General features: G+C 36.6%; 2 protein-coding genes across 5 annotated transcripts in view; one reads left to right on the top strand and one right to left on the bottom strand.

The window, feature by feature from the left end:
- Nucleotides 1-25,711, bottom strand: part of MAMDC2 (MAM domain containing 2) — a 445,245-nt gene extending 419,534 nt beyond the window's left edge. For 2 of the 4 annotated variants that reach the window (XM_060102275.1, XM_060102278.1), the window contains exons 1-2: nucleotides 25,572-25,691; nucleotides 20,128-20,234 (exon numbers count right to left, since the gene is read on the bottom strand). The gene's annotated coding sequence lies outside the window, so the exon portion shown is untranslated. Of the gene's footprint in view, nucleotides 1-20,127; nucleotides 20,235-25,571 lie in introns of all 4 variants that reach the window. The other 2 variants (XM_060102277.1, XM_060102279.1) reach the window with 2 other exon arrangements.
- Nucleotides 25,712-25,746: 35 nt separating this feature from the next.
- Nucleotides 25,747-25,940, top strand: part of PTAR1 (protein prenyltransferase alpha subunit repeat containing 1) — a 43,161-nt gene continuing 42,967 nt past the window's right edge. Inside the window, exon 1 of the mRNA XM_060102272.1 lies at nucleotides 25,747-25,930. Coding sequence (XP_059958255.1) covers nucleotides 25,845-25,930 — 86 coding nt within the window. The 5' untranslated portion in view covers nucleotides 25,747-25,844. The remainder of the gene's footprint in view (nucleotides 25,931-25,940) is intronic.

Genomic DNA, 25,940 nt, shown 5'->3' with positions numbered 1-25,940 from the left:
GTAATTAAAAAAGACACATGCACCCCAATGTTCACTGCAGCACTATTTACAATAGCCAGGTTATGGAAGCAACCTAAATGCCCATCGACAGACGAATGGATAAAGAAGAAGTGGTACATATATACAATGGAATATTACTCAGCCATAAAAAGGAACGAAATTGAATCATTTATTGAGACATGGGTGGATCTAAAGACTGTCATACAGAGTGAAGTAAGTCAGAAAGAGAAAAACAAATATCATATATTAACACATGTATGTGGAGCCTAGAAAAATGGTACAGATGAACTGGTTTGCAGGGCAGAAGTTGATACACAGATGTAGAGAACAAACGTATGGACACCAAGGGGAGAAATCCACGGTGGGGGGGGGGATGGTGGTAGGCTGAATTGCGCAATTGGGATTGACATGTATACACTGATGTGTATAAAACTGATGACTAGGGGCTTTCCTGGTGGCGCAGTGGTTAAGAGTCCGTCTGCCGATGCAGTGGACATGGGTTCGTTCCCCGGTCCGGGAAGATCCCACATGCCGCGGAGTGGCTGGGCCCATTAGCCATGGCCGCTGAGCCTGCGTGTCCGGAGCCTGTGCTCCGCAACGGGAGAGGCCCCAACAGTGAGAGGTCCATGTACGGCAAAAAAAAAAAAAAAAAAAAAAAAAAAGATGACTAATAGGAACCTGCAGTATAAAAAACAAAACAAAACAAAGAAACAAAAAAAGAATATACTAGGATCAGGATGCAATAGTTTGCATGCACCAGGAGTGATGAATAGGGGCTGTTTAGGCTTAGGTTCACTGTACTGTACTGTACTGTACCACCTCCTATAATCATACTGTGTTCTGTATTGAGAGGTTTAATGTAAAAATAACAATGACCAAATCATATATAAAAATAGATCCCTGACCCACAACCTGCAACAACTTGGCCAGGAAATCAACCAGTCCCAGGAAGCCAGCTTGCTATAAGTCAGACTTGCAGGAAGTCCAACTTCTATCTCCGGTGATGGTCCAGGAAGCCAAACAGTAACCCCTGTAAACAACTGATCTCAAATGGCCAGGACTTGATTAATAACTGACAGCTTTACTAATATTTGTCCCCAGCCTGCCTACAGCTTCCTCATGCCAACAGCTTCCAATCAGGGCATACATGAAACCTTCTCTTTTTTCCGCTCCTCTGCCTGCCTTTGAGTCTCTGCTAAAACACAAGTGACAGTGGCTGACTCCCTTACTATAGCAAGCTCTGAATAAATAGCCTTTGCTTGCTTTCATTTGGTTAGTCTTCATTTATTTCCACTGTGTAAATCTGAGTTTAAAGAGGTGCTCCTGGCTCCAAAGAAGTGGTTCCCAGCACATATCCAGGCAGTCTACCTACAGAACTGATCCAGTCTTGTGTACTTACGTCTAGATGCAAAGTGAAGACTACTAAGAATAATATTACTCTTATTCAGATGTTATTATGTGTAACTATGCATCCAGTGGTGAGGATTTCAGAAGCAGGAACCCCCATCTGTCCTGAAATATGTTGCTGACCCCTGCGATGTGTATCATGATTGTGCTGATTTCCTTTTATATTTACTTTAGATAATTAAACCCTGCTTGATCTACCCAAGGAGCATGTATCTGGTCTTTCCATCAGTCTGAGCTTACAATGATCATGCACATTCTGCTTCTCAGATTAGATAGGTAGGGCTTGTATATTTTGGAGAGGAATATAAAGATTTTTGTCTTCTGTCCAAGGCTAGAATTTATAGATAACTGCTAATGGTAGTATTTCTTAACCTAGAGCCAGGTACCATTTGGGGAAGAAAGGGCAATAAAGGCAGAGAGAGCAGCATAAGAAAGGTGAGGAGGCAGGAACACACAGAGCAATGTTGTACATCTCAGGAGCCTCCAAAATACGCCATATGGTTTACATCAAACTTCAAATGCAGACTTCCAACTTCTACAAGCTGAGGGAATAGGGGAAGGAAATACTCTGAAGCAAACTTCGCCATGAGGGGAGTTTTTTTAACACCATTTATTTCTGGGTTCTCTTGCACTAAGAGGACAAGCAACATCTATAGCCAAATATAGAGTTAAAAATTTAACAACTAACTTTCTCTTTTAACTCATGCATTAAATCAAATAATGTACACATGCTGTTTCTCTCTGTTAACTATGCTGATAAGTGCTATATTGTTTGAATAGTTCTTCTTGAGTCACAGGTGCATAGGACCAAGCAGTCAGCAGAAAAACAGTCAGCACATCTTGACTGGAAGCAGACAACTGTAATGGCCACGAATCACGGAAATATCAAAAGGAGTGGCGCCAGCCCAGAGAGGTCTCAGTCATGCAGTCCTGCCAACCCCACCCTCAAAATTCTCCTTAAATAGACCTACCCTCTTTCAGAGAGTAGGACACTAATGTTAGCCTGCTGCCCTCCTCATTTGCTGGCAAATTACTAAATTTCTCTTTCCTTCATCCTCAAAACTTTGTCCTCGTTATTCTCATTCGGCATCAGGGACAGGGACGGAATTTTCAGTTTTATATCCAGGTAGGTGCCACTAAACTCCCAAGACATTCCCATCTGCTGTTCTCCTTCATTCTCACTGCACAAGGATCACCATCACATTTGACTCTAAGTGGGACTGTGACACAGTCCAGATGTTCATTTTCAATCATTTGAGACCTAAATATGTCAACAAATATTTTCAAAGGGAACATTAGGGAAAACAATTATGTGTTAAATACGAATGTCTACTTCTCTCTTTGCATTGCCAATTCCCTCTCTGGTATTAATCACAGTTGCTAATATTCATGTCATCATCTGTAATAGAGATCCCACTTCTGTCGATTTGCAACATATCATTCAAGTAGCAGCAATTTTCTTCTTTTAACCTCAAGATTTTTCTATCCTATATATATGCATCATAGAAAATAAGAAAGAGAAATGAAAGAAGGAAAGAAATATTTGAGGGAAAGAGGGAGGGAGGCAGTTTTTAGTACTGCTTGATTAAATGGCTCAATAAAATCATTCTTCTTCTCTCTACTTTGCCCTCAGCATTACAAGATAGCTGAAGCAGTTCTGGGCTGAACATCCCAGCAAGACCAGAACCAGAAATAAAAATGGATCATATCTCCTTGTGTCTCCTTCCTAGGAAGAGGAACTCTTTCTCAGGAGCCCAATAGCAAACTTCCCTCAGGTCTCACTGGCTGGAAATGGGTGACATGCCCTCTCCTAAACCAGTCACTGATAAGAAGAATGGGACTACCAGAAAGACTTTATAGCTAAACCTTAAGCCTATCTGGATTCTATCCTAGAGTAAACATAAGGATTCTGTCAGTAAAAAAAAAAAAAAAAAAAAAAGTTAAGGTGAGATGAATCTTGGTAAGAAATCAGTGGTATCTGATAATACGGAGTATTAACATTAAAAAAAGAACTTAGAAAAATTTTTTGATAAAGAGTTATTTAAAATTGCATTTATTTGACTACTAGTTTGCTTTAACATTTTCTCATATGTTCTGCTCTCTATTCTATCTTTTTAAACTCCTTTGGGAGGGCACAGCCCTTTTTGGTGGCAGTAAAACAGGAGAGAAAAAGGAAAGGAATCCAATCTGCAGACTGACGTCAATATTAAAATCTCAAGGTAGTTTTACAAGAACCATCACGTCAGAAGTCTCTTTATAGTTGCCAAATCCACGAGTTTCATCCAAGCACTGCTGACTGCTCAGTAGAACAGGTGAGGCAATATGAATCCACAAAACATTATTTGCACTAACCATATCTTCATTGGCAGGTTGATGCCAATAGGACTAAGAAGTTTCTTAAGTTTTGCTGACAGCTCAATACTACTCCCTTGTAATTTCCTATTATAACATGTTCTAGACCTCTCCCAAACTTGTGCCTAGAACTTCCCTAAAAGTAGAACAAGTTAGAGCACACATAGCTTCAACCCCAGTTACCCTTTGGCTTATTTTATTATGGGTTTTCTATTATAATATCATTAACTTAGGGAGTAACTGATGCCACTGATAGTGGAACCCACACAGTATATTCTAATTAGACTATTAGCTCCATTAATTTGAACTCCATTTCAACAATAAATCCTCTGCAATGTCTCCTTATCTTAACCCATTTTCTGCTAACATTTCCATGTTACTAGTTAAGTACATTTAAATTATAATAACTAAATAATAATACATGTCCTTCTTTTGAAAAGATTTACCTTTTGAACAATAATAACATGTTCATTGGACAGTTATTGGTTTGCTTATCATTTGCTGATTTTTATATGGGCTATTTATATATTAAGAATATTGACTATATGTCTTTTTCTTATTTTACTTTTGTCTTTCAAACTTGATTAATGTGATTATATATATACATATATCATCTATCAATCTTGTTTCTTTATGTTTTCTGACTTGGGTAACATGTTTAGGAAGACTTTCCACTATGAGATCAGGTATATCCACCTTTCTTTTCAAAGATCTTAAGCCTTCTGATTTTGCAGTAAATGCCAGACTTTTATTTATGTGTATAATTATATATTTAGCTAATGAAAACCTTTCAAATACCAACAAGAAAATTATTTGGTGCGATACATTTAAATTGTAATAATAAATGAGGTCTTCCATGCACGGCATTGTCCTATTGATACTGTTCCTTTCTTTCACATTCATTTGCTCTCCCTGGATGACAACATCATCACTCACAGGTACTGTATCCACACCAATGACCACTAAGTCCAGGTTTCCAGGCCAACATATAAAGGAATTCCCCCAGCCCATGAGAAGTAGGAGAACATTAGAGTTAGGAGGAAAGAATTGAGACTCAGGGGCAAAAGGATTGAAGGAAAGGTGACTGTTGTGAATGATGAGCTAGCTCTGTCATTCGGAAGCAAGGGGTTAGCTCTATTTCATTAATCTTCTATTTGTTCTGGCCAAGGTCAAAGTGATTCCAGCCAGTCTGCCATAGCAAAAAAATATATATATATATTATTTAGAATCAGAAAATAAAGAATTGTGGGGAGGCTGAAGAAGGAAAATATTATTCATGACTTTTTCTCACAATGTGCATTGGTGGGAAAACCAGCAATCAGGGATCTCATAATAACTAAAGAATACACACCTACTTAACTGCCATAATTACAATTCATGAACTGAAAGGGAGGAAAGAGGTTTTCAAGAGTCTTTTCCCTCTGAGTATATGTCTTAAATATCTATTTTTTACATAAAGTGATTGGTACACTGATATTATTTTTAAAACTATTTTCTATTCAAAATTAAAACCTACAAATCAAAATAGAGAGATCAGTTAGGCTTAATTTTCCAGAGATAAATCAATGAAATTCTTCAACTATTCTTACATGGTACTCTGAGGGTTTTCATAGAAATTAATTTAAAAGTGAGAGAATTCAGGATACAGATGTTTGAGGTTGTTTTGTTTTTACTGAATTACTGACTAAACTGATTGGTTTAATATTCCATATGTTCTATGAGGGGAGGCACAGGGGAAACGTTATTGACAATTTAAACTTAAGAAAATAGACACATCAAAAAGGTTGAAAAGGCTGGACTAAGGACACATAGCTAGAAAGGGGCAGAATCAGAACTGGAAAATCAGGTTTTCAGATTCTAATCTTGGTGTTATTTCTACTCTACATTTCTTTTACTATAAAATCCTTATTTTATAGGATTTTTATACTAAGGCAATAATAAATAATCTGACTTTTAGCAATTTTAATGGCTTAGTGATACTGGAGCACTAAGAAATAAGGTTGAGGATATGAGAAGATCAAAGAAGAAATAAGTTGCCATCATACCCTTTCATTTAATCAGTATGGCTTTGAACCAAAGAGAAAAGAGGAAGGACCGTGTAAAAAGCTGGTGTGTGACATTCAAAATTCTAGAATTAGCTATCCTCGATTTTAAAAAGAAAAAAAACCCAAACTTCTAACCATTCTCTTAGAGGAAGGCTCAACAGAAGAACATGGGCTCTGTCACAAAGCTGATCTGGGTTCAAGATCTAGCTCTGCCACTAACTCATTATGTGCCTTTGGGTTAAGCTGATTTTCTAAGCCCTATTTTCCTCATCTAGACAATGGAGAAAAATAAAGCAGCTACCTTATAGGGTTGTTAAGGATTAAATGCAATATATGTAAAGCATTTAACACAGTGCCAGGCACAAGGTAAACACAGTAATGATCCCTTGTTTTGGTTTAGTCACACTAAAGAGTACAGATAGTTCCATGAGGCTGCTCCATGATGGCAGGGGAAAGGCTCAGCTCAAGAACCTGGAATCCCATTCCTTTCTACTTCCTTGATCTTGGATCAGAGAGTAAACTCAGAAGTTTTATCCATGGTGATCACAGAATTTGGCAACAGAGGGAAGTCTGACTTAATTTGCTGTTTAATCTTGAATACAGTAATTTCATCTCATTCCTTACCTGTGAATTGAGGATACTGATAAGATCTCAATGAGTTGTTTTGAGGGCTACATAAAATAGAGGGAAAAGAGATGGTATTTTTGCATAAAACATGGGTTATAATTATTTACCTGCAGACATATGAGTGGTATTACTATCAGCAGAGCCTCCTTCTCCTACTATTACTACAATTTTTCAAGGCTCATTTACCTGACAGCCATCTCCTCTTCCCAGGGCAGTTCTAGGCTTGTTTATTATGACCAAAACAGACTTGTTCATTGGATATAATCACCTGGGATTCTGAAATGCCATGGTGACTCCTGCTTTATGCATTAACCAGACCATTACAGTTACTGAGTAGCAGCACCAGTTCACAATCTGTGAACTCTTAAAGGTTATAAGATCCACTTCTCATCTCTCTCTTCAATCCAAGCACAGAGTCTAACACTGAGAATTAAGTCCAGAAATAGTAGGTTGGTTCAGATTATAGAAGGCTTTTGTATCATAAACAAAAATCTGGCTTTTTCTTTGGTGGTTGGTAAAGAGTAGCTGAAAGCTGTTAAGCACAGAAATGACATGGTCATTTTTGTGTATTAGAAAAATCACTTTGGAAGTTGTGTGGAGGTTAGCAGGAGGCTTGGTCTGGAGGTATGACCTGCATAATCAATACCATCAAGAGAAGAGGAAATATGCTAAGAATTCTGCCTAATAAGGAAGGCAAGTATTGAAAAGAATCTTTAAAATATTTCTATCAATATCCTTAACATTTCAATTTAACTATGTTCAAGTACATAGAGTGGAGGCCAGTGTCATGAAACAAACTTTTCTCCGACATGAGTGATCTTAAAATACACACACACACGCACGCACACACACACCCAACAATGATGCCTCAAAATACAACATGGAACTTTTTAGTTCCAGTCTTTTTCTTGCAGCAGAGTCAATCTAAGTGTTGGTTGAAAAGGGGAAAAATCTAGGAATTAAAGAAAACCAGTTTTCCCCATCCAGATAATTCATGGATTTCCAATATCATATCTACTAGCAAATAGCTATCTAAAATAATGTAAATTGTTTTTGAAACTTTCTCCTCTATGAGTTCTCGAAAGCTTAAAAATATACTAGGCTAGAAAATTACTTCTTAGAGATGTAAGTTCTTGTCTTAAAGTCAAAATATATATAGGAATGAACTGACAGCTTGCTTGTATAACCCCGCGCTACCATTCAAAAGGACAAATCTGATTTTTAAAAAACCATCTTAATTTTAAAATCTACACTTGGCTGCTAATAATATACAATTAACTCCCCTTAAAAACAAAGGAATTAAACTGTATGACATTGAGTTTCAATTCTGGTTTATAATTTAAAATGAAAAAGTCTTATTTACATAGTCAAAAAGGTATCAGGAAGTTTAGATTTTTCCAAATATAATTTCTGAAATAAAAGCCTGAATATATTTTGTTTAAACAAGTTACATCTCCTTTATTAGGACTATATACTGATTGAGAGTTTCTGAACTTCCAATCAGTGGATACTCAAAAGTTTTCATTTGCACTATTTGAAAAGAAAGTCTTGGTATGCAAAGTAGATTTGCAACTAAACAAGACTATAGGTGAATAGGATAATCTGCTTTAGAAAAGAAGTTTCTTGGGAGCAGGGTCTAGTTTTGGTCATCTTTGTCACCTCTGTGGACATTCCATGCATGTAGCAGATACCCAGCAAATGTTCACTCAATTGAAATACTTCATTAAATAGAATGTTTTGTGTGAAGATGGATGCTGCTAACCATAAATGAACCTCCTGGTTTTTTTTTTGTTTTTCAGTATGTGGGCCTCTCACTGTTGTGGCCTCTCCCGTTGCGGAGCACAGGCCCCGGACGCGCAGGCTCAGCGGTCATGGCTCCTAAATTGTAGCCCCTAAATTGTAGAATTTTAATGTGATTTTTTAAATAGCTAGAACTATTAAGTAAATAGTTATAAGTAACTTATAACTAACTTATAACTAACTTATAACTTATAAGTAAATAGAGGCCCGGGTACCGCAAAAAAAAAAAAAAAAAAAAAAAAAAATTCTACAATTTAGGTTTATCACTAGTCAGACTGACTCTCCTTAGATAATTATTTCTTTAAGTTTTAAAGAAGAGTATAAAATAAATTTCTAAAATGGCTTCACTCACTTTTCTTGAAAAAAAAACATTTATGAAAAAACACTTTTCTTGTTGAAATAAAAGAGAATTGTCAGCTCTGTTAGAGCCAGTAATAAAGAGCCAATCCTTTTTTTTTTTTTTTTTTTTTTGCGGTACGCGGGCCTCTCACTGCTGCGGCCCCTCCCGCCGCGGAGCACAGGCCCCGGACGCGCAGGCTCAGCGGCCATGGCTCACGGGCCCAGCCGTTCTGCGGCACGTGGGATCCTCCCGGACCGGGGCACGAACCCGCGTCCCCCGCATCAGCAGGCGGACTCCCAACCACTGCGCCACCAGGGAAGCCCTGGGAAGCCCCTGCCAATCCTTTCTTGATGTTGGTATTGAGTTGGCACTGTTTCATGGACTTACCTAAGGATTTTAACAATGAAAAAAGTGATTAAAAGATAGCTTATATTAGTTGGTTCTATTATTGGAGTATGGTTTGTTGGCTCAAATGTATGTCATCAATGGCAGTGAAAAATCTAATTCACTCTGACACAGTTATAAATGGATGTGAACTTTTGGGGGCCCTGAAGTACAATATGATTAGACCTGCTCTTGGTCAAAATTAAATCTTATCAAAAAATTGGGGAGAAAATATAAAATCATTTTAACTGAAATACATTTTTTATATTTTATTTGAAATTTTGTATAAAGAACATATTCATTAGCACAGGATTAAATTTGCTCAAGTAACACATAAAGTCATTTTAGCTAGAGTTTATGAAATACAGGAAGGTTTTCAAGCAAATAATATTCATAAGACTGTACGACTTTGTTAGCATTCATTAAGACTGTTTTTATGCATTAAAAAGTGGCTGTAAGCCAGCTTTCCATCTTACATTTAAAATATAAGATACACATGAATACAACAGCTTATATATTTAATTCAAAATTCATTTCCTTGTTGTCAAGTGGCAAAAGAAATGGAAGGAAAAATTTTGAAAAGTTATACTATGTTCAATATTTGTAATTCCTGTTCATTATGACTAAAGAAACTATAAATTTTTTCCAGTAAACTATTATCCAGTTTTAACTGTTTAAACTGTTATTAGTTTTCTGTCTGTTCCTTTTATCTTTCATTCTTTTGAGAACCATGTTAACAGCATTTCCATGATGCCATTTTTACCAGTCCACGATGTGACAGCTAAGCCTCACTACATTCTTCATAACACTAAGAAATCACAATTGCATAATGCAACTTAACATGGTGAAAATGTAGGCTTTTCTAAAAGAGAAAATAGAAAGGTAAGAATGTCCTTGTAAGTCTACCTTATAATAAATTTCATGTGAATTAGCTTCCTATAAAATAAACAAATTTAAGTGAATAATGAAACAAAATGTAATTTAAAATATCTGACAATACTGCATGTATTGATGGTAATTTTTGCCACTCAGTCTAAAATGGAATAACGGAATAAGAACCTCAGAATTCTACATTACAATTTTTCTTACAATGAGGCATTATAACTTTAATAAAATACTTCAACACATGTTAAGAATATAAGTCAACTAACATTCCTTCTTATAATACCTCATTAATAGCTAATAAATGGTTAGTTCAGTTACAAACTCTACAGTTGCTAAATCATTGCTTTTATTTATTAAATTATACAGCAAAGAAACATTATCTCTATTAATTTATTGCCCAACATTTCTGCATGATCCCGTGTTAAGAATGAAACATCTTGGGGGAGTGACCAAGATGGTGGAGTAGGAAGACCCTGAGCTCATCTCCTCTCACAGGCACACCAAAATTGCAACTATTTACCAAGCAATTATCCATGAGAGGGACCTGAAACCCATCAGAAAACATCTTCTCAAGAATATAAAGAAGATCGCTCTAAGAATATAAAGAAGGAACCACAATGAAATGGGTAGGAGGGGCAAAGACATGGTATAATCAAGACCCAGATCCCCAGGTGAGCAACTCACAAATGTGAGAATAATTACAATTGCAGAGGTTCTCCCCAAGGAGTGAGGGGTCTGAGCCCTACATCAGGAGCTCCCCAGACCCAAGGTCCTACATAGCAAGATGAGCCCCCAGAACATTTGGCTTTGAAGGCTGGTGAGGCTTGATTTGGGGAGAGCCAGAAGACTGAGAAATAGACTCCACTCTTAAAGGGCACACACAAATCTCACATGCTTCAAGACCAAGGGCATAAGCAGTAATTTGAAGACAGCCTGGGTCAGACCCACTTCTTAATCTTGGAGAGCCTCTGGGAGAGGAAGAAGGCAGCTAAAACTCACTCTGGGGACATGGATGCTGGCAGCAGCCATTTTTAGGGAGCTCATCCCACCACAAGTACACTGGTGCTGGTAAGTGCCATTTTGGAACCCTCCCTCTAGCTTATTAGTGCTGGGACCTAGTCCTGCCCACTAGCTGGTGGGCACCAGTCCTGGGACACCCCGGGCCAGGAAGCTAGCTGGGTGGGAACACAATCCCACCAACCAGTAGGTTGGCTGCTATAGGACCCCCTAAGGTTCCAGCAACCCTGGGACTTGGCACCATCCACCAGAGGACCCAGGACCCAGCCCCACCCCCAAGTGCAAATCAAAGCTACAATGAGGGCTTCCCTGGTGGCGCAGTGGTTGAGAGTCCGCCTGCCAATGCAGGGGACGCGGGTTCGTGCCCTGGTCCGGGAGGATCCCACATGCCGCGGAGTGGCTAGGCCCGTGAGCCATGGCCGCTGGGCCTGCGTGCCCGGAGCCTGTGCTCCACAACGGGAGAGGCCACAACAGTGAGAGGCCCACGTACCGCAAAAAAAAAAAAAAAAAAAAAAAAAAACTACAATGAGATACTACCTACACCTGTCAGAATGGCTATTATCAAAAAGACAACAAATAAGTGTTGGTGAGGATGTGGAGAACAGGGAGCCCTCATGCACTGTTGGTGGGAATGTAAACTGGTACAGCTACTATGGAGAACAGTATGGAGATTCCTCAAAAAACTAAAAATAGAACTACCATATGATCCAGCAATTCTACTCCTGGGTATTTATCCAAAGAAAACAAAAACACTAATTAGAAAGGATATATGTACTTCTATGTTCATTGCAGCCTTATTTACAATAGCCAAGATATGGAAGCAACCCAAGTGCCCAACAATAGATGAATGGATAAAGAAGATGTGGTATATATTCACAATGGAATATTACTCAGCCATAAAAAAGAATGAAATCTTGCCACTTGTGACAACATGGATAGCCCTAGAGGTATTGTGCTAAGTGAAATAAGTCAGACAGAGAAAGACAAATACCATATGATTTCACTTACATGTGGAATTTAAAAAACAAAACAAATGAACAAACATAACCAAACAGAATCAATGTCATAGATACAGAAAACAAACAGGTGCTTACCAGAGGGGACAAGGGTGGGGGAAGGAGGGAAATAAGTGAGGGACATTAAGTACAGACTTGCAGTTACAAAATAAATGAAGAAAAAAAGAGACACTTGACTGAACATTTTTTTTTAATCTGTGTTGTGACTTTAATTTCTATTTTTTTTTGGTAATAAAAAGTTGACTTTTTAATTTGAATTTGTCTTTTTTTTAATTGGTCTGAAAGGCATTTCAAACATATTATAATAATATATTGGTGTAATTTAATTGGTGCAACATGCTTTATGGCTCCAATCAAAACTGGTTTTCATTCATTTGATTGGTTTGAGCCCAGGATAGCCTACACGGAAAAAAAAAGCTGGATAACCACCCAAAGTGTTTGTATTTTCATTGGAAACTGATTTTTGTTTTGTTTTACTGTTTCTGTTTTTATTTTTAAATTAAATAAACTGCCATGAACTGAAAAAAAAAGTCACGAGTATGAAATGTACAATGTGGGGAGTATAGTCAATAGTTATATAATATCTTTGTAGGGTGACAGATGACAACTATTGGTGATCATTTTGAAAGGTAGAGAAATATCGAATCACTATGTTGTGTATCAGGAACTAACATAGTGTTACAGGTCAATTATACTTCAAACACAAACAAACAAACTCATTAAAAAAGAGATAATATTTGCAGCCAACAGAGGTGAGGGGTGGGAGGGAGGGAGGGTTAGATGAAGGCAGTCAAAAGTACAAACTTCCAGTTATAAAATAAATAAGTACTTGGGATGTAATGTACAATTTGATAAAGATAATTAACACTGCTGTATGTTATAAATGAAAGTTGTTAAAAGAGTAAATCCTAAGTGTTGCATCAAAAGGAAAAATACTTTTTTTTCTATTTCTTTAATTTTGTGTCTATCTGAGATGATGGATGTTCACTAAACCTACTGTAGTAATCATTTCATGATGTATGTAAGTCAAATCATTATGTTGTATACCTTAAACTTATACAGTGCTATATGTCAATTATATCTCAATAAAAAAATGAAAAAATATTTTTAAAAATCTTACCTGCAAATGAAATATGCTGTCATAATACACACACAAAAATCAACTTTTGCTTTATTTGTGATTAGTGAATTAGATGTAACAAATCCAAAAACATCTCAATAAGACTGTTGTATGAATCTAGATAGAAATCTCTGCTGTCAATGTGGTTGTATGTTGACATTTCTTAGAGTTAAACACCTTACTTTCTTTTTTAGTTAAAAATCCATCAACTAATGATTTGTGGCTTTACGCCAAATTTCTTTTTTATGTACACTTCAAGTGAATGATTGTGCCGAATGACAATAGACTTCATAAACTTGGCAAATGTACAAGTAAAGGCTAGAAACAAAAAAACTCACATTAATCCTATCTATAAAATATATGGTCCCTTAAAAACAAGTAAAAAGTTAATAGTTCCTTTGTATATAATGCAAAAGTAAAATTTGAAAGAAACTTGTTTTGTCACTTTAAAGTAACAAGACATAAATGTATTGTTTAAATAAAATACTGGTAAATAATTAATACTGTTTAATAACTTACTGTGTAAATAAAATAAACTCTTTAATAAAATAACCTGTTTAAATAAAAGTAATTATGCAAACCTATGCCATAGACCTCTTTACCCTAAGAGCAGGTCCACAGCACACTGAGATTTTTAAGGGGGTCAGATAGCATAACTGTTCCTGTAAATGAGTTAATTCTAAGAGGTAATTTAATTAAAGGTGACACTATAATTTCAGAATTACTAGAAGGAAAAGCTGCCTAATGAAAATATTTACACTGTTTAAAACTTTGTATCCTTCCAGCACCCAGTCTTCTACAGAACAGTGAGTGATTCAATAAATATTTGTAAATAAATTTTTTGTGATTAATTTAAAAATCTAAAAAATGCCTTTCTAACTTCCTATTCCAATCTTTGTCTCTTATGATATGTAATAAGAGAAGATTTCAGACAGTATTGTTAAAGATTTATCCTTAAAAAACTTTGCAGACTTCTATTTCTGCTAATGGGGGGCTAGATTGTTCAATCTAACCTTCCAGTTGAACAGAACTAAAATGCCAGCTAAAGTGTTTTAAAAGCTCCTCAAAGCAATGAAGAGCTGTCAAGAGACTAGAAACCAACAGGTCAAAAATCTAAGGGAAAGTGGAATCCAGATAGCTAAGTGGAACACCTGAATTCTTAGCCATGTTTGTCCTGAGACATCTACTAATCCAGGCAACTGTTGTTTGGTTTTAGCCTCATCTTCCATGGGAACAGATATCAAGGTCAAGGGCCAACCCCAAATGAGGAATCAAAAAGGATCTCAGAGGGACACACTGATTAAAATATGGATGAACCAGGTTTAAACACACCCTTGCCTCTCTCACCTCCACTCATAGCATACTGTGGAACATGGGAGGCTGAGAGAGTAAAGAAAACATACCCTGAGAACTTGAGGCCATGGGATAGCCCTAAGACAGATTTTTAAAAGGTTCATATTCAGGGAACCTAAACTGTGAATTGGTTTAAGGTGGTGACAGACTGATGGTGTTCCAGGCACCTGGCAGAAGCAAAAGTAAATTCTTCTATGAGGAAGGCATCATCATCTTAAGCTTTAAAGAACCCCCCAAAATACATTTTCAGGGGTAATAAGCACACACACAAACAAAAAACAGTATCATGAGCGAAATAACCGAAACAATAATTTCAAGAAACAGATATGCAAAGACTTCAGATACTGGAAATATTACATACAGATTATAAAATAACTATGGTTATTCTATTTAAACAAATAAAATCATAACTCTAAAAGCATCTGAGAGGAATAGGTAACTCTAGAAAGAAGCTAGCATATTTGTAAAAGAACTTCTAGAAATAAAATATTTAATATTAAAATTTTAAATTCTAAGCTTATTAAACATTGCTAAAGAGTGACTTAGAATGAAAAGAAAAAGAGGCAGACAGAATATTTAAAGAAATATTGACTTAAAAACTTCTTATTTGATGCAAATTATTAACACATGCAAGAATCTCAACAAAACTCCAAGTAGAATAAATTTAACAGAAAGTCATAACACATCATAATCAAATTGTTAAAAGACAAAGATAAAAACTTAAGGGCAGCAAAAGAGAAGCATTTAGTTATATACAAGGAATCCTCAATAAAATTAACAGTTGATGTCTCATCAAAAAACATAGAGATCAGAAGGTAGGAGGATGACACATCCAAAGCACTGAAAGAGAAAGGCTATCAACCCAAGATTCCTATACCCAGCAAAACTATCGTGCAAAAATGAGGGGAGGGGCTTCCCTGGTGGCGCAGTGGTTGAGAGTCCGCCTGCCGATGCAGGGGACACGGGTTCGTGCCCCGGTGCGGGAAGATCCCACATGCCGTGAAGCAGCTGGGCCTGTGAGCCATGGCCGCTGAGCCTGCGCGTCCGGAGCCTGTGCTCCGCAACGGGAGAGGCCACAACAGTGAGAGGCCCGCATACCGCAAAAAAAAAAAAAAAAAAAAAAAAAAAAGACATTCCCAGATTAAAAAAAACAGAGAAAATTTTTCATAAGCAGACCTGCCATACAAAAAATATTAAAAGGAGTTCTCTAGGTTGAAATGAAAAGACACTAGACAGTAAGTCAAATCCATATGAAGAAATAAAGAACACTAATAGAGGGAACTAAACAGGTAAATCTAAAAAACAGTATAAATATATTGTTTAGTTTGGAACTCTTTTTTATATCTCCTATTTGATTTTAAACACAATTGCATAGAGGAATGATTATAATCAATGTTGATTGATTGTATACAATTGCATACAATATATAAAGATGTAATATGTATGACAGTAACAGCACAAATGAGGAAGGAGAGAATGGAGATATATAGCAGCAAAGTTTTATAAACTATTGTTATTAAGTTGTTTTTATTTTGAACTAGATTGTGAAAGATGAGATTGTAATTGTAATCCCTAGGAAACCCATCTCTAGGAAACCCAACAAAAATAAAACTCAAAAAACAAATGCAATAAAAGAAATGACAAGGCAATTAAAATGGTAAAGTATATTTATTTAATATGAAAAATAAAACAGTAATAGAGGAACAAAAAGACATAAGACATATAGAAAAAAATACAAAATGCAGATATAAATTATTCCTTATCAGTAATTACATTAAATGTAAATATATTAATACCTCAAAGTAAAAGGCAGAGATTAGAAGAATGGATTTTTTTTTTTAAAAAGATATAATCCAACTATATACTGTCTACAAGGTAGATACTTTAGATCAGGGGTTCCTAACCCCTGGGTCATGGACCGGTACCGGTCTGTAGCCTGTTAGGAACCGGGCTGCACAGCAGGAGGTGAGCAGCAGGCAAGCAAGCAAAGCTTTATCTGCCGCTCCCCATTGGTTCCCATAGCTTGTATTACTGCCTGAACCATCGCTTGCGTTACTACTTGAACCACTGCTTACATTACCTCCTGAACCATCTCTGGCTCCCCCACCCCCTGGTCTGTGGAAAAACTGTCTCCCACGAAATCAGTCCCTGGTGCCAAAAAGGTTAGGGACCACTACTTTAGATCCAAAGGTATAAATAGCTTGAAAGAAAAAGGATGGAAAAAGATATATCACATAAACAGTATCCAAAAAAAGAACTGGCTATACCAATATCAGAAAAAAATAGACTTTAAGACAAAATCTGTTACTAGAGACAAAGAAGGATATTTCATAATGATTAAAGGATTGATCCATCAAGAACATATAACAATTATAAAAATATATTCACCTATCAACAAAGCCCCAAAATACATGAGGGGAAAAACTGACAGAATCAAAAGAGAAATTGACTATAGTAATTGAGGAATTCAATATCCCAGCTTCAATAATGAAAAAAACAACTAAAAATAAGATTAAGGAAATAGAAGACTTGCACAGCACTATAAATCAACAGAACCTAATAGACATCTACAGAACACCCTACCTAACAACAGCAAATTACATATGCTTCTCAAGAGTACAGGGAACATTTTCCAGAATACACCATTATATTAAATTATAAAAGAAGCCTCAATAAATTTAACTGTTGAAATCATACAAAGTATGGTCTCTGACCTAAATGGAATGAAATAAGACATAAGTAACAGAGAGAAGTTAGGAAAGTTCACAAATATGTGGAAATTGAACAACATACTCTGAAATAATCAAGGTCAAAGAAAATATCACAATGGAAATTAGAAAATACCTTGAGATAAATGAAAATGAAAACAACATATAAAAATTTATTGGGGGCCTCCCTGGTGGCGCAAGTGGTTGAGAGTCCGCCTGCCGATGCAGGGGATACGGGTTCGTGCCCCGGTCTGGGAGGATCCCATATGCCGCGGAGCGGCTGGGCCCGTGAGCCATGGCCGCTGAGCCTGCGCGTCCGGAGCCTGCGCGTCCGGAGCCTGTGCTCCGCAACGGGGGAGGCCACAACAGTGAGAGGCCCGCATACCGCAAAAAAAAAAAAAAAAAAAAAAAAAAATTTATTGGATTCAGCTAAAACAGTGTTTAGAGGGAAATGTATAGCTGTAAATACCTATATAAAAAAGAAGAAAGATCTCAAATCAATAACCTAACCTTCTATCTTAAGAAACTAAAACAAGTAGAGAAGTGGCATTTGAACTGGGCCTTTATTTGTTCATATGACAAATGCTGAAGTGCTTACTATGTTCAGGTAATATGCCAGGTACTAGGAAAACAAAGATGAAATGGATTCCCTCATTTTATTATGTGATAAAACTCAAAACTGTGTATGTATAGATACATGTGTGTGCTCAATTTACTTATGTATGTATAACTAAACATAGTATAAAGTAAGGAGAGCACCCTTGAAAAATGGGTGGATTTCAACAGAGAAGCATAAAACCCCTTCAATGGCTCCCTGCAACCCTTTCAGAAAAATTTCAACTGCCAAAATATGGTCTTAAGTTTCCTCACAATTCAGCCTCTAACTAAATTCCTAGGTGAGTTCCTCTACAGCTTCTTTATCTATGCTACATGTTGGCTATTCTATCCTTTCTTATTTTTTTCCATTTCTTTTCTTTCGTTCATCTATCCATACATTTACATATTAATTGACAGCCCATTATACGCAAGGCAAGGTACAGATACACAGCACTGAACAGGAAAAATAGGGTTCTAGCCCTTGTGGAGTTATATTCTATAGAATGATAAAGATATTGAACTAATTAGACAACTGTTAATTGCATTTAATATATGCTGCAAGGAAAAAATACAAGAGTCTTGGGTATATAATGAGACCTTTTTCCTTTCAGGTATTTGACTTCATGTGTAGTAAGTAACAAATATGCTACATGCCTTGGCAAAACACATGACAGAGGATGCTAGATAAGCCCTTAAAACATTCAGGGGCCTGTCATGATAGTGAAGCTTCTAAGAGTCCAGTAGTCTGGGGCATGTCACAATATTTCTATCAACGTGAAGGACAAGTTGCTTCATCTTGTACGCTCCACCACTGAGAGACACATGGGCCACTTTAGATTCAGGAGGCAATATGTAGTCTATTCAAATGTTCTAGTTGGAATAAGTGACTGAGTAACTCATAGTTTTGAATGGATCCCAGAGCTTCCATGCAAGCTGATTTTGGGCCATATGACTCAGAAGATCCAGTGGTAGCAAAAATTTTTTTTAAATGTCATGGCAACACTCTTAGGGTTTTGGAAAAAAGCCTGTCCTCTACTATTGATAAATATTAGCCTTTTGAGAAACAGTTCTGTGTTTGCTACTGGGCTTCATGACTAAATACCTGACCATGGGACACCATGTAACCATGTGACATGAGCTGTCCTTAGTGAGCTGTTCAGTGTGGTACAAAAAAGAAAAAAGAGGATACAGAAAGTAAGAAAAATTGGAAGTAAGCAATCATGCTCATAGCTGACATCCAGGTGAAAGCAATACTAAATCTGAAATCACTTTACAAACACTTTCAGGTCAGTAAAAGTTATTAGCTTGGCCTTCTTTCAATTTCTGAGACATGCTATGTAAACTCTCTTCTTCTTAAGGACTGCACACATACTGTTTCCACTATTGATGAGGCTCTTCCCCTGCTTTTCACAGGGCTGGTTCCTTCTTACCTTTCAGGTCTCAGCTTAAATATCACTACCTGGAATAGGTTTCCCTGACCACACTGTCTAAAGCTCTGCTCTTACTCCACACTGTTATCATCTAGCATGGTGCCTTGCTTTTACCTTTTGTGTCATGTATTACAATTTTTCATTATACATTTTTATGTTTACTTGAATATTGTGTATCTCTTCCATTAGATGGTAAGTCCTACAAGAAGGCAAGAATAATGTCTGTTTTTCTCACCACCGTATACCTAGCAGCAAGCACAACGTCTTAAACACAGTAACATTCATTAAAATTTGTGGAATAAATAAGTACAATTACTTGGAGTCTCATCCCTCAGAGGTGGTATTTAACCTTCTCCTTATATGAACCCAATACACAACATTTTGCACTGTTCTTTTTTGCACACTGATGGTGATTTTGCAGACTTACCATAGAAATTCAAGTGCCTAAAGCCAGAAGATGTTAATTGGGGAGTTACTCTTTGGCATTCCTTCCTAAAACTCAGACTGTCAGTCTCTATAAATACTATACTACAAGTTTGGGCATAATTCAACATTTAACAAAGAAAGTTCATCATTTCCTATGGGTGATTTTGGCCTGTTGTTAATTTTGGTAAGTGTCAGAGGTGGCTTAAAACATGGAAATAGGAAGAAACTGAGAAATATGGTATATTTTTATTATAAAATTTCTGAGTTGAAAAATTAGCTTAAGAAGTGAGATGAAAGAAGAGGAGATATAGCTCTGTCTTACTTTTAGGCAGTTACCGAAGAAGTCTCAACTAAACCTCTTTGATAGTAAAAATGAAGCTTTTACTACTTTCCTAAATTTTCAGTTATGATTTTTTAACCTAAGTCTATTACATGATTGTCATATTTACACTGAAGAATAAGAAAAACGCAAAGCAAAAAAATAACTCCTTAAGAATGTACTCATATCTGGATACTTCTTTCCCTTAGTCATGTACTAAATGGCATATTACTAAGAAATTCCTAGAAAAATTTGACATCTTCAGTACGTGAGAAACATTGAATCCATCATAGAGACATACCCATCTCCCTAGCTGTTTCCATATGCAAGGCCTGGATTGGCTCTTTTTCTCTCCAGACATTTTCTCCTGTTCTCTTCTGAAGATTACATCATCGGTTTCCTGGGCCTCTGTGGTAGGGAGAAGAGGATAAAGGAAAACAATGACAGTTTGGAACTATCAAATGTCAAGAAAAATAAAACACCAGTTACTCAGCAACAAAAACCATATTATGCAACTAGTATCTTCATTCCTCTATCATCATGGATTCCAACATCAGTACTAACTGATCATTTAAAGTCATTGTCATGATAAGCATCTTTATAACATTTACCTACTTTGTCTGGTTAAAAAAAGTTCATGTTTTGATTAGGAAATTAATTGTAATAGCAGTATAATTCTCTTTAGAATATTAAACAATAGAGTTTCATTTTGAAAGTTAGTATTAAGCTTCATCTTAGTTTACTATTGTGTTTTAATACTGATTTACCTGTAATGATGTTGTGTCAACTCACAGAAATAAGTAATAATTTGTATAGTGCTTCCCAGTTTAAAGGTGCTATCACATGCATTTTCTTATCTTTATCTCAAGAATTATAACAGTGAAGTGTTACAGGGAACAACATTCAATATCTTATAATAACCTATAATGGAAAATAATCTGAAAAAAATATATATATATGTGTATATATATATATATATATATATATAACTGAATCACTTTGCTGTACACCCAAAACTAACATAATGTAAATCAATGATGCTTTAATTATAAATAAATAGTAACAATAAAAAAGAATAATGAAGTACTAGATATATCAACTAAGTACAAGAATAGATGTCATTTGCAATTCATGATTTTGTGACTTAAAAAAAAATAGTTCTTGATCATACATGAAGTTTTGTATTTGGGAAAATAAACCTACACACTGAGGCAAAATGTATACCAAAACTCCCCTAAGTTTAATGTACATGTCTTTTCAAATTCATTTATTAATTTCTATTCCTTATCTTGAAATGGTTTTTAATAAAAACTTTAGATATAACATTACTCCTATTGATTTTTCTTAAGAATTCATAAAAAGACATTGATATTGTGACTTCTTGACTAGTATTATATTTCCCTTCTCCTATTTCTTTGTAAGTTCTTGGATTTTAAATTTTAGGAGTGATTAAGGTTGAGGTTTGGTATACTATACGTATATACTTAGTCACAATGGTAATATTATAATGAAGCACTTAAAATTGAGCACTTAATTATTTTAATGGAGGAAATAAACTTGTTTTTGTAATAATAGCACATGGTAAAAACATGTTTAGTACTATTTACACTCTATCTTGCATAATGTTACCATAGTAAAATGGACTTCAATCCAAATACTGGAGTAAATAAACAACACATCATAGTGATAAAAGTGGAATAATACAGAGCAAAGATGAAAACAGATTATAAGGTCATCTACAACTCTGCACAAAGGTAATTACAGTTGACCCTTGAACAATAAGAGTTATTTTTTTTTTGCAGTTTATTGATTTTATTTGAATTTTATTTTTTATTCAGCAGGTTCTTGTTAGTTATCTATTTTATACATATTAGTGTATAGATGTCAATCCCAACCTCCCAATTCATCCCACCACCCCACCCCGCTTTCCCCCCTTGGTGTCCATACGTTTTTTCTCTACATCTGTGTCTCTATTTCTGCCTGCAAACAGGTTCATCTGTACCATTTTACAAGAGTTTAAACTGTACAGGTCCACTTATACACAAATTTTTTTTTCAATAGTAAATACTACAGTACTGTGATCCAGGTTTGGCTGAATCCCCAGATACTGAACCACAGAAAAGGAGGAATTGGAACCAGGGATATGGAAGGCTGACTGTAAATTATACTGATTTTTGACTGTGTGGAGGGTCAGCTCCCCAAACTCTTACGTTGTTCAAGAGTCAACTGTACTAGGTCTGTCATTAAAACCACCTTGGTGTCTTTCTTCCCACCAGCACCCTCAACACATACATTAGGTTTTTCATTGTAGGAAGTTTGGAACAACCAGAGTAATATAAAGAATGTATATTTATAGGTCTTAATTATCTCTAGTAGCTCTATCATATGGAGATAACCATTGTTAACATTTTATACCATCCCAGTCTAATACTTACATATATATTTACATTATGTACAATTTGTTTTGTATATGATGAAATAAAATTCATTTTTTATGGTAAGAGGAGAAAAGTTTAAACATAAAAATTTTCTTTGCCTGGTTGGGCTTCCTCCCTCCCCTTTAGCATGTGTTGTGAATTTGTGTTAGCCAGACCTCCTTAGGAGATAATGTTCCTTCTTAACCTCACAAAGAGTCACAACTCCTTAAGAAAGAAAATAACCTTCCTTCTTAATCTTGTAAGGGGCCATGATAACCCATGACCCACTACTCGCTTTGTATGTGTAGATCTGGATTGTGTAAACTGTCAATGATACATTATTTGACGTATCACACCTTGTCTCAAAAACTTATATAATTGTGCATTGAACTCTAATAAGTGGAACAGTTCTCAGAGGTTTCTGAAAGACTATCTCCTGAGTTATAATCCTCAGGTTGGCTTGAAAAAAGTTTCCATTTCTCTGTTAGATCAACTATTGAATAATTTTTTGTCAACATATATATATGTTAATGCAAGTTCGTGTGCCCAACGCACAGTGAGGCCAAACAAACTGAAATGTCGGAGTGTGGAGCAGAGAAAGGTTTACTGCAAGGCCATGCAAGGAGATGAGGTGGCTCAGCCCCTAAAAAGCCCTGAGCTCCCCAAAGGGTTTCTGCAAAGCATTTTTAAAAGCCAGGTGAGGGAGGGGGGTTGCAGGGTATGTGATCAGCTTATGCATAGTTCTCTGTCTGACGGTGAGGTAGCAGGGTGGTGTCACAAGGGTTAACATTATCAGTCCTCAAGCTCCAGGAGGCCTGGGGCTATGTGCTCAAGGTCAAGTAGTTCTTCCATTTGGTGAGGGGGGGGGTGGGGGATGTTCACATCTGCAAAACAACTCAGGAAATTTGCATCAAATACTACTATCTAGGTACTTCATAGAGGAGCTAAAGCAGAGGATATGGGGGAAGGCCTGTCCTGGGAAGGCCCCATGGGGTCCTTCTCGGTTACATATATAATTGTCTTATATGCTGTTTTGGTACTTGTTTTTGTCATTATATATCTACCTTTTCCCCCATCATCAAATAGTCTTCTAAAATATGAAAGGAATGATTTGGGGGAGGGTATGGGAGGACTGTCAAATACATTCACAGGACTGGCAAATAGTCTTCTAAAATATGAAAGGCATGATTTTGGGGAGATTAATTTTTAAGCGAGTCATGGTTGCTTAAAAATCAATCTCTAATAAAATTATTATGCATGAGATAGTTGGCTAATTAACAAATAAATATATCCATGTTTTTATTAACATATACTTTAAAAACTTCTTATATTACAAAAATTATATTTTGTTCTTCCTGTTACCTAGAAAATAAGATTCTCCTATAAATATACTTCCTCCTAAGCGTTTGCTACATATTCTCCTAGTTACAATGAGCTTTTAAGTGACTAAACAGTATTTCATCATATAGATTCACTGTAATTTAATCAATCCCCAAAGTTGGGCATTTAAGCTATTTAAAATATTTCATTAGTAAGTGTATTTTGCAGATCCCTGAACATAAATCTTTGAATCCTTCAACAAAATCATGCTAAATTCATCATATCCCATTCTTATAAACATTTCATTATTAAAGTCACATGAATTTCAATTCTCCTTTGAACCTCAGCTTCCTTATCGGCAAAATAAGGGGATTGGGTCAGAGTCCTAGTATGCTCTAACTATAAAAAATTCAAGTTCTAAACATAGCAGATCTTTAATAATTGGGTGAAACAATTTGTGAACGCTTAGAAGAAACATGAGACATATAATTCACACCTTTCAAATGAAGGTAGTGTGTGTGTGTGTGTTGGAAGGGGACACACCGAATCATATAGGATGTTATCTTCCTGGAATATCAATTTCACTTCAAGATTTGGGAATAAAGTTTGCTGTTGCTGTTGTTTTTCCTGTTAAATATATTAAAGTGAAATACAAAAATCACGCTAATTTTTAAGATAAAAATAAATTCTTTGGAAAAAATGTCATATTTCTGAGTGTGTCCTTTAAGCTCTGCCCCAAAAGTCAGGATTTATTTCCCACTTTTATCAGGTAAGGATGCAAGGCTCTGATTAATTGAATAGGAAGAAGACTTATCAGTGAACTCAAACCATTTCAGAATTGGTACTACATTTTAAGAGTAATTAGGACATTTGAAGTTGTCTTTGGCCCTGGAATCTAAACACAAATTCACTCCACTGCCTCATTTGAGAACTTGTCAATATGTTAAGGTTTGTTTGACTTTACTAAATCAAAACTGTCCATCTTGCTTTTCTATAATTTTATGAAACTTCTAGCTCATTTCTTTTAAAACCAGAAGGCCAAAGTCCATACAGCAGGTGTAGCCTTTCTAAACGTACCCATAGGGAGTATCGACCACTGAATATAATTTATATTTCTCATTCACTGCTTTATAATTTTGCATCCAGTGGATGGTTTTTACTTTCACAATCATCAAGCCTACTTCAAATGCTCTACATATGTTTACATTAAACATTGAGTTTGCTTAAAAAAAAAAAGTTTCTAAAAGATAAGACTTCAAGGATTAAGTAAAAAGAAACAAAAGCAGCCAGATTTTTTCTAACACAGAGGTTGAAAGAAAATCTGATACATGAAAATTTGAATTACAGCATTTCAAAATCCAAATGGACTAGAAAGCCAGTTTTTCTTATAAAAATTATTTGTAGCAAGGCAAATAGCTATTAAGAGCAAACCTTGCCAGGGACTTGTTTTTTTAACTCCAAAACTAACACGCAACGTTCATAGGACACCAAATGACCTGCAAAGCAAAGTACACTCGATGTAGAAAATCTAAAAAATACCTCTGTACTTCTATTCCCTATATGGAAAGAGCAAATAACTTTTCCTTTCCTTTCCTTTCCTTTTTCTTCCTTTAATCCATTTATTACATTTTTAAAATTAACTTTTCGAAAGCGTCTGCTTAGTGTCCGAAATTGGCACGCAGGTACAAAAGCCTGAAGTCACCAATACGGTCCGACTGGGCCTCATTCCGCCAAAGGCGTCTCTGGACGGCCTCATCCCTCCAACTAAGAAAATACAGGGAACAAGCTCTCAGAACGCCAAGGGACTAACTGCTTAAGAGGATCTTCACTCTCGGTTAAACTTTCCTCCAGGAGCATTCTGGGACTGGCTCCTTTCCTGAACAGCTGAGGACGGGTGGTCTGGGCGGGGTATTCAGGCCAGACCCTGGCTCTGGGAGTGACCTTAGGACCCCTCCCTCCTCGGTCCCCAGTGACCTAGAAATTAAAATAAAAAGTGTAATACAGCGACCTGAGGTAACTGCAAATGAGTCTGCAGCATCTTCTCGGGCTCTTAGAAACTCGCTTACGAGGGAAAGTCAGGGACCAAGCTGCCAGCCTCAGCCTCGTCAGGGACCACACACCGGCCGACCGCGGGCTGACCCGGAAGTGCTCGGCGGCGGCCTCCACGGCGGGGGCAGGGGCGCGGCCAAACCGGCGCACACGCGCGCGCTCCCCGGGAACTCCCGCGGGTGGCTCGGCGCTCTCCCGGAGGCGCTCCCGAGCCGCCGCGGACGCCGCCAACATGGCCGAGACGAGCGAGGAGGTAGCGGTGCTGGTGCAGCGGGTGGTGAAGGACATCACCAACGCCTTCAGGAGGAACCCGCACATGTGAGTCGCG

The sequence above is a fragment of the Mesoplodon densirostris genome, chromosome 6 (genome assembly GCF_025265405.1).
Source record: "Mesoplodon densirostris isolate mMesDen1 chromosome 6, mMesDen1 primary haplotype, whole genome shotgun sequence".
Lineage (NCBI taxonomy): Eukaryota > Metazoa > Chordata > Mammalia > Artiodactyla > Ziphiidae > Mesoplodon > Mesoplodon densirostris.
This window is presented reverse-complemented; position numbering and strand designations above follow the sequence as displayed.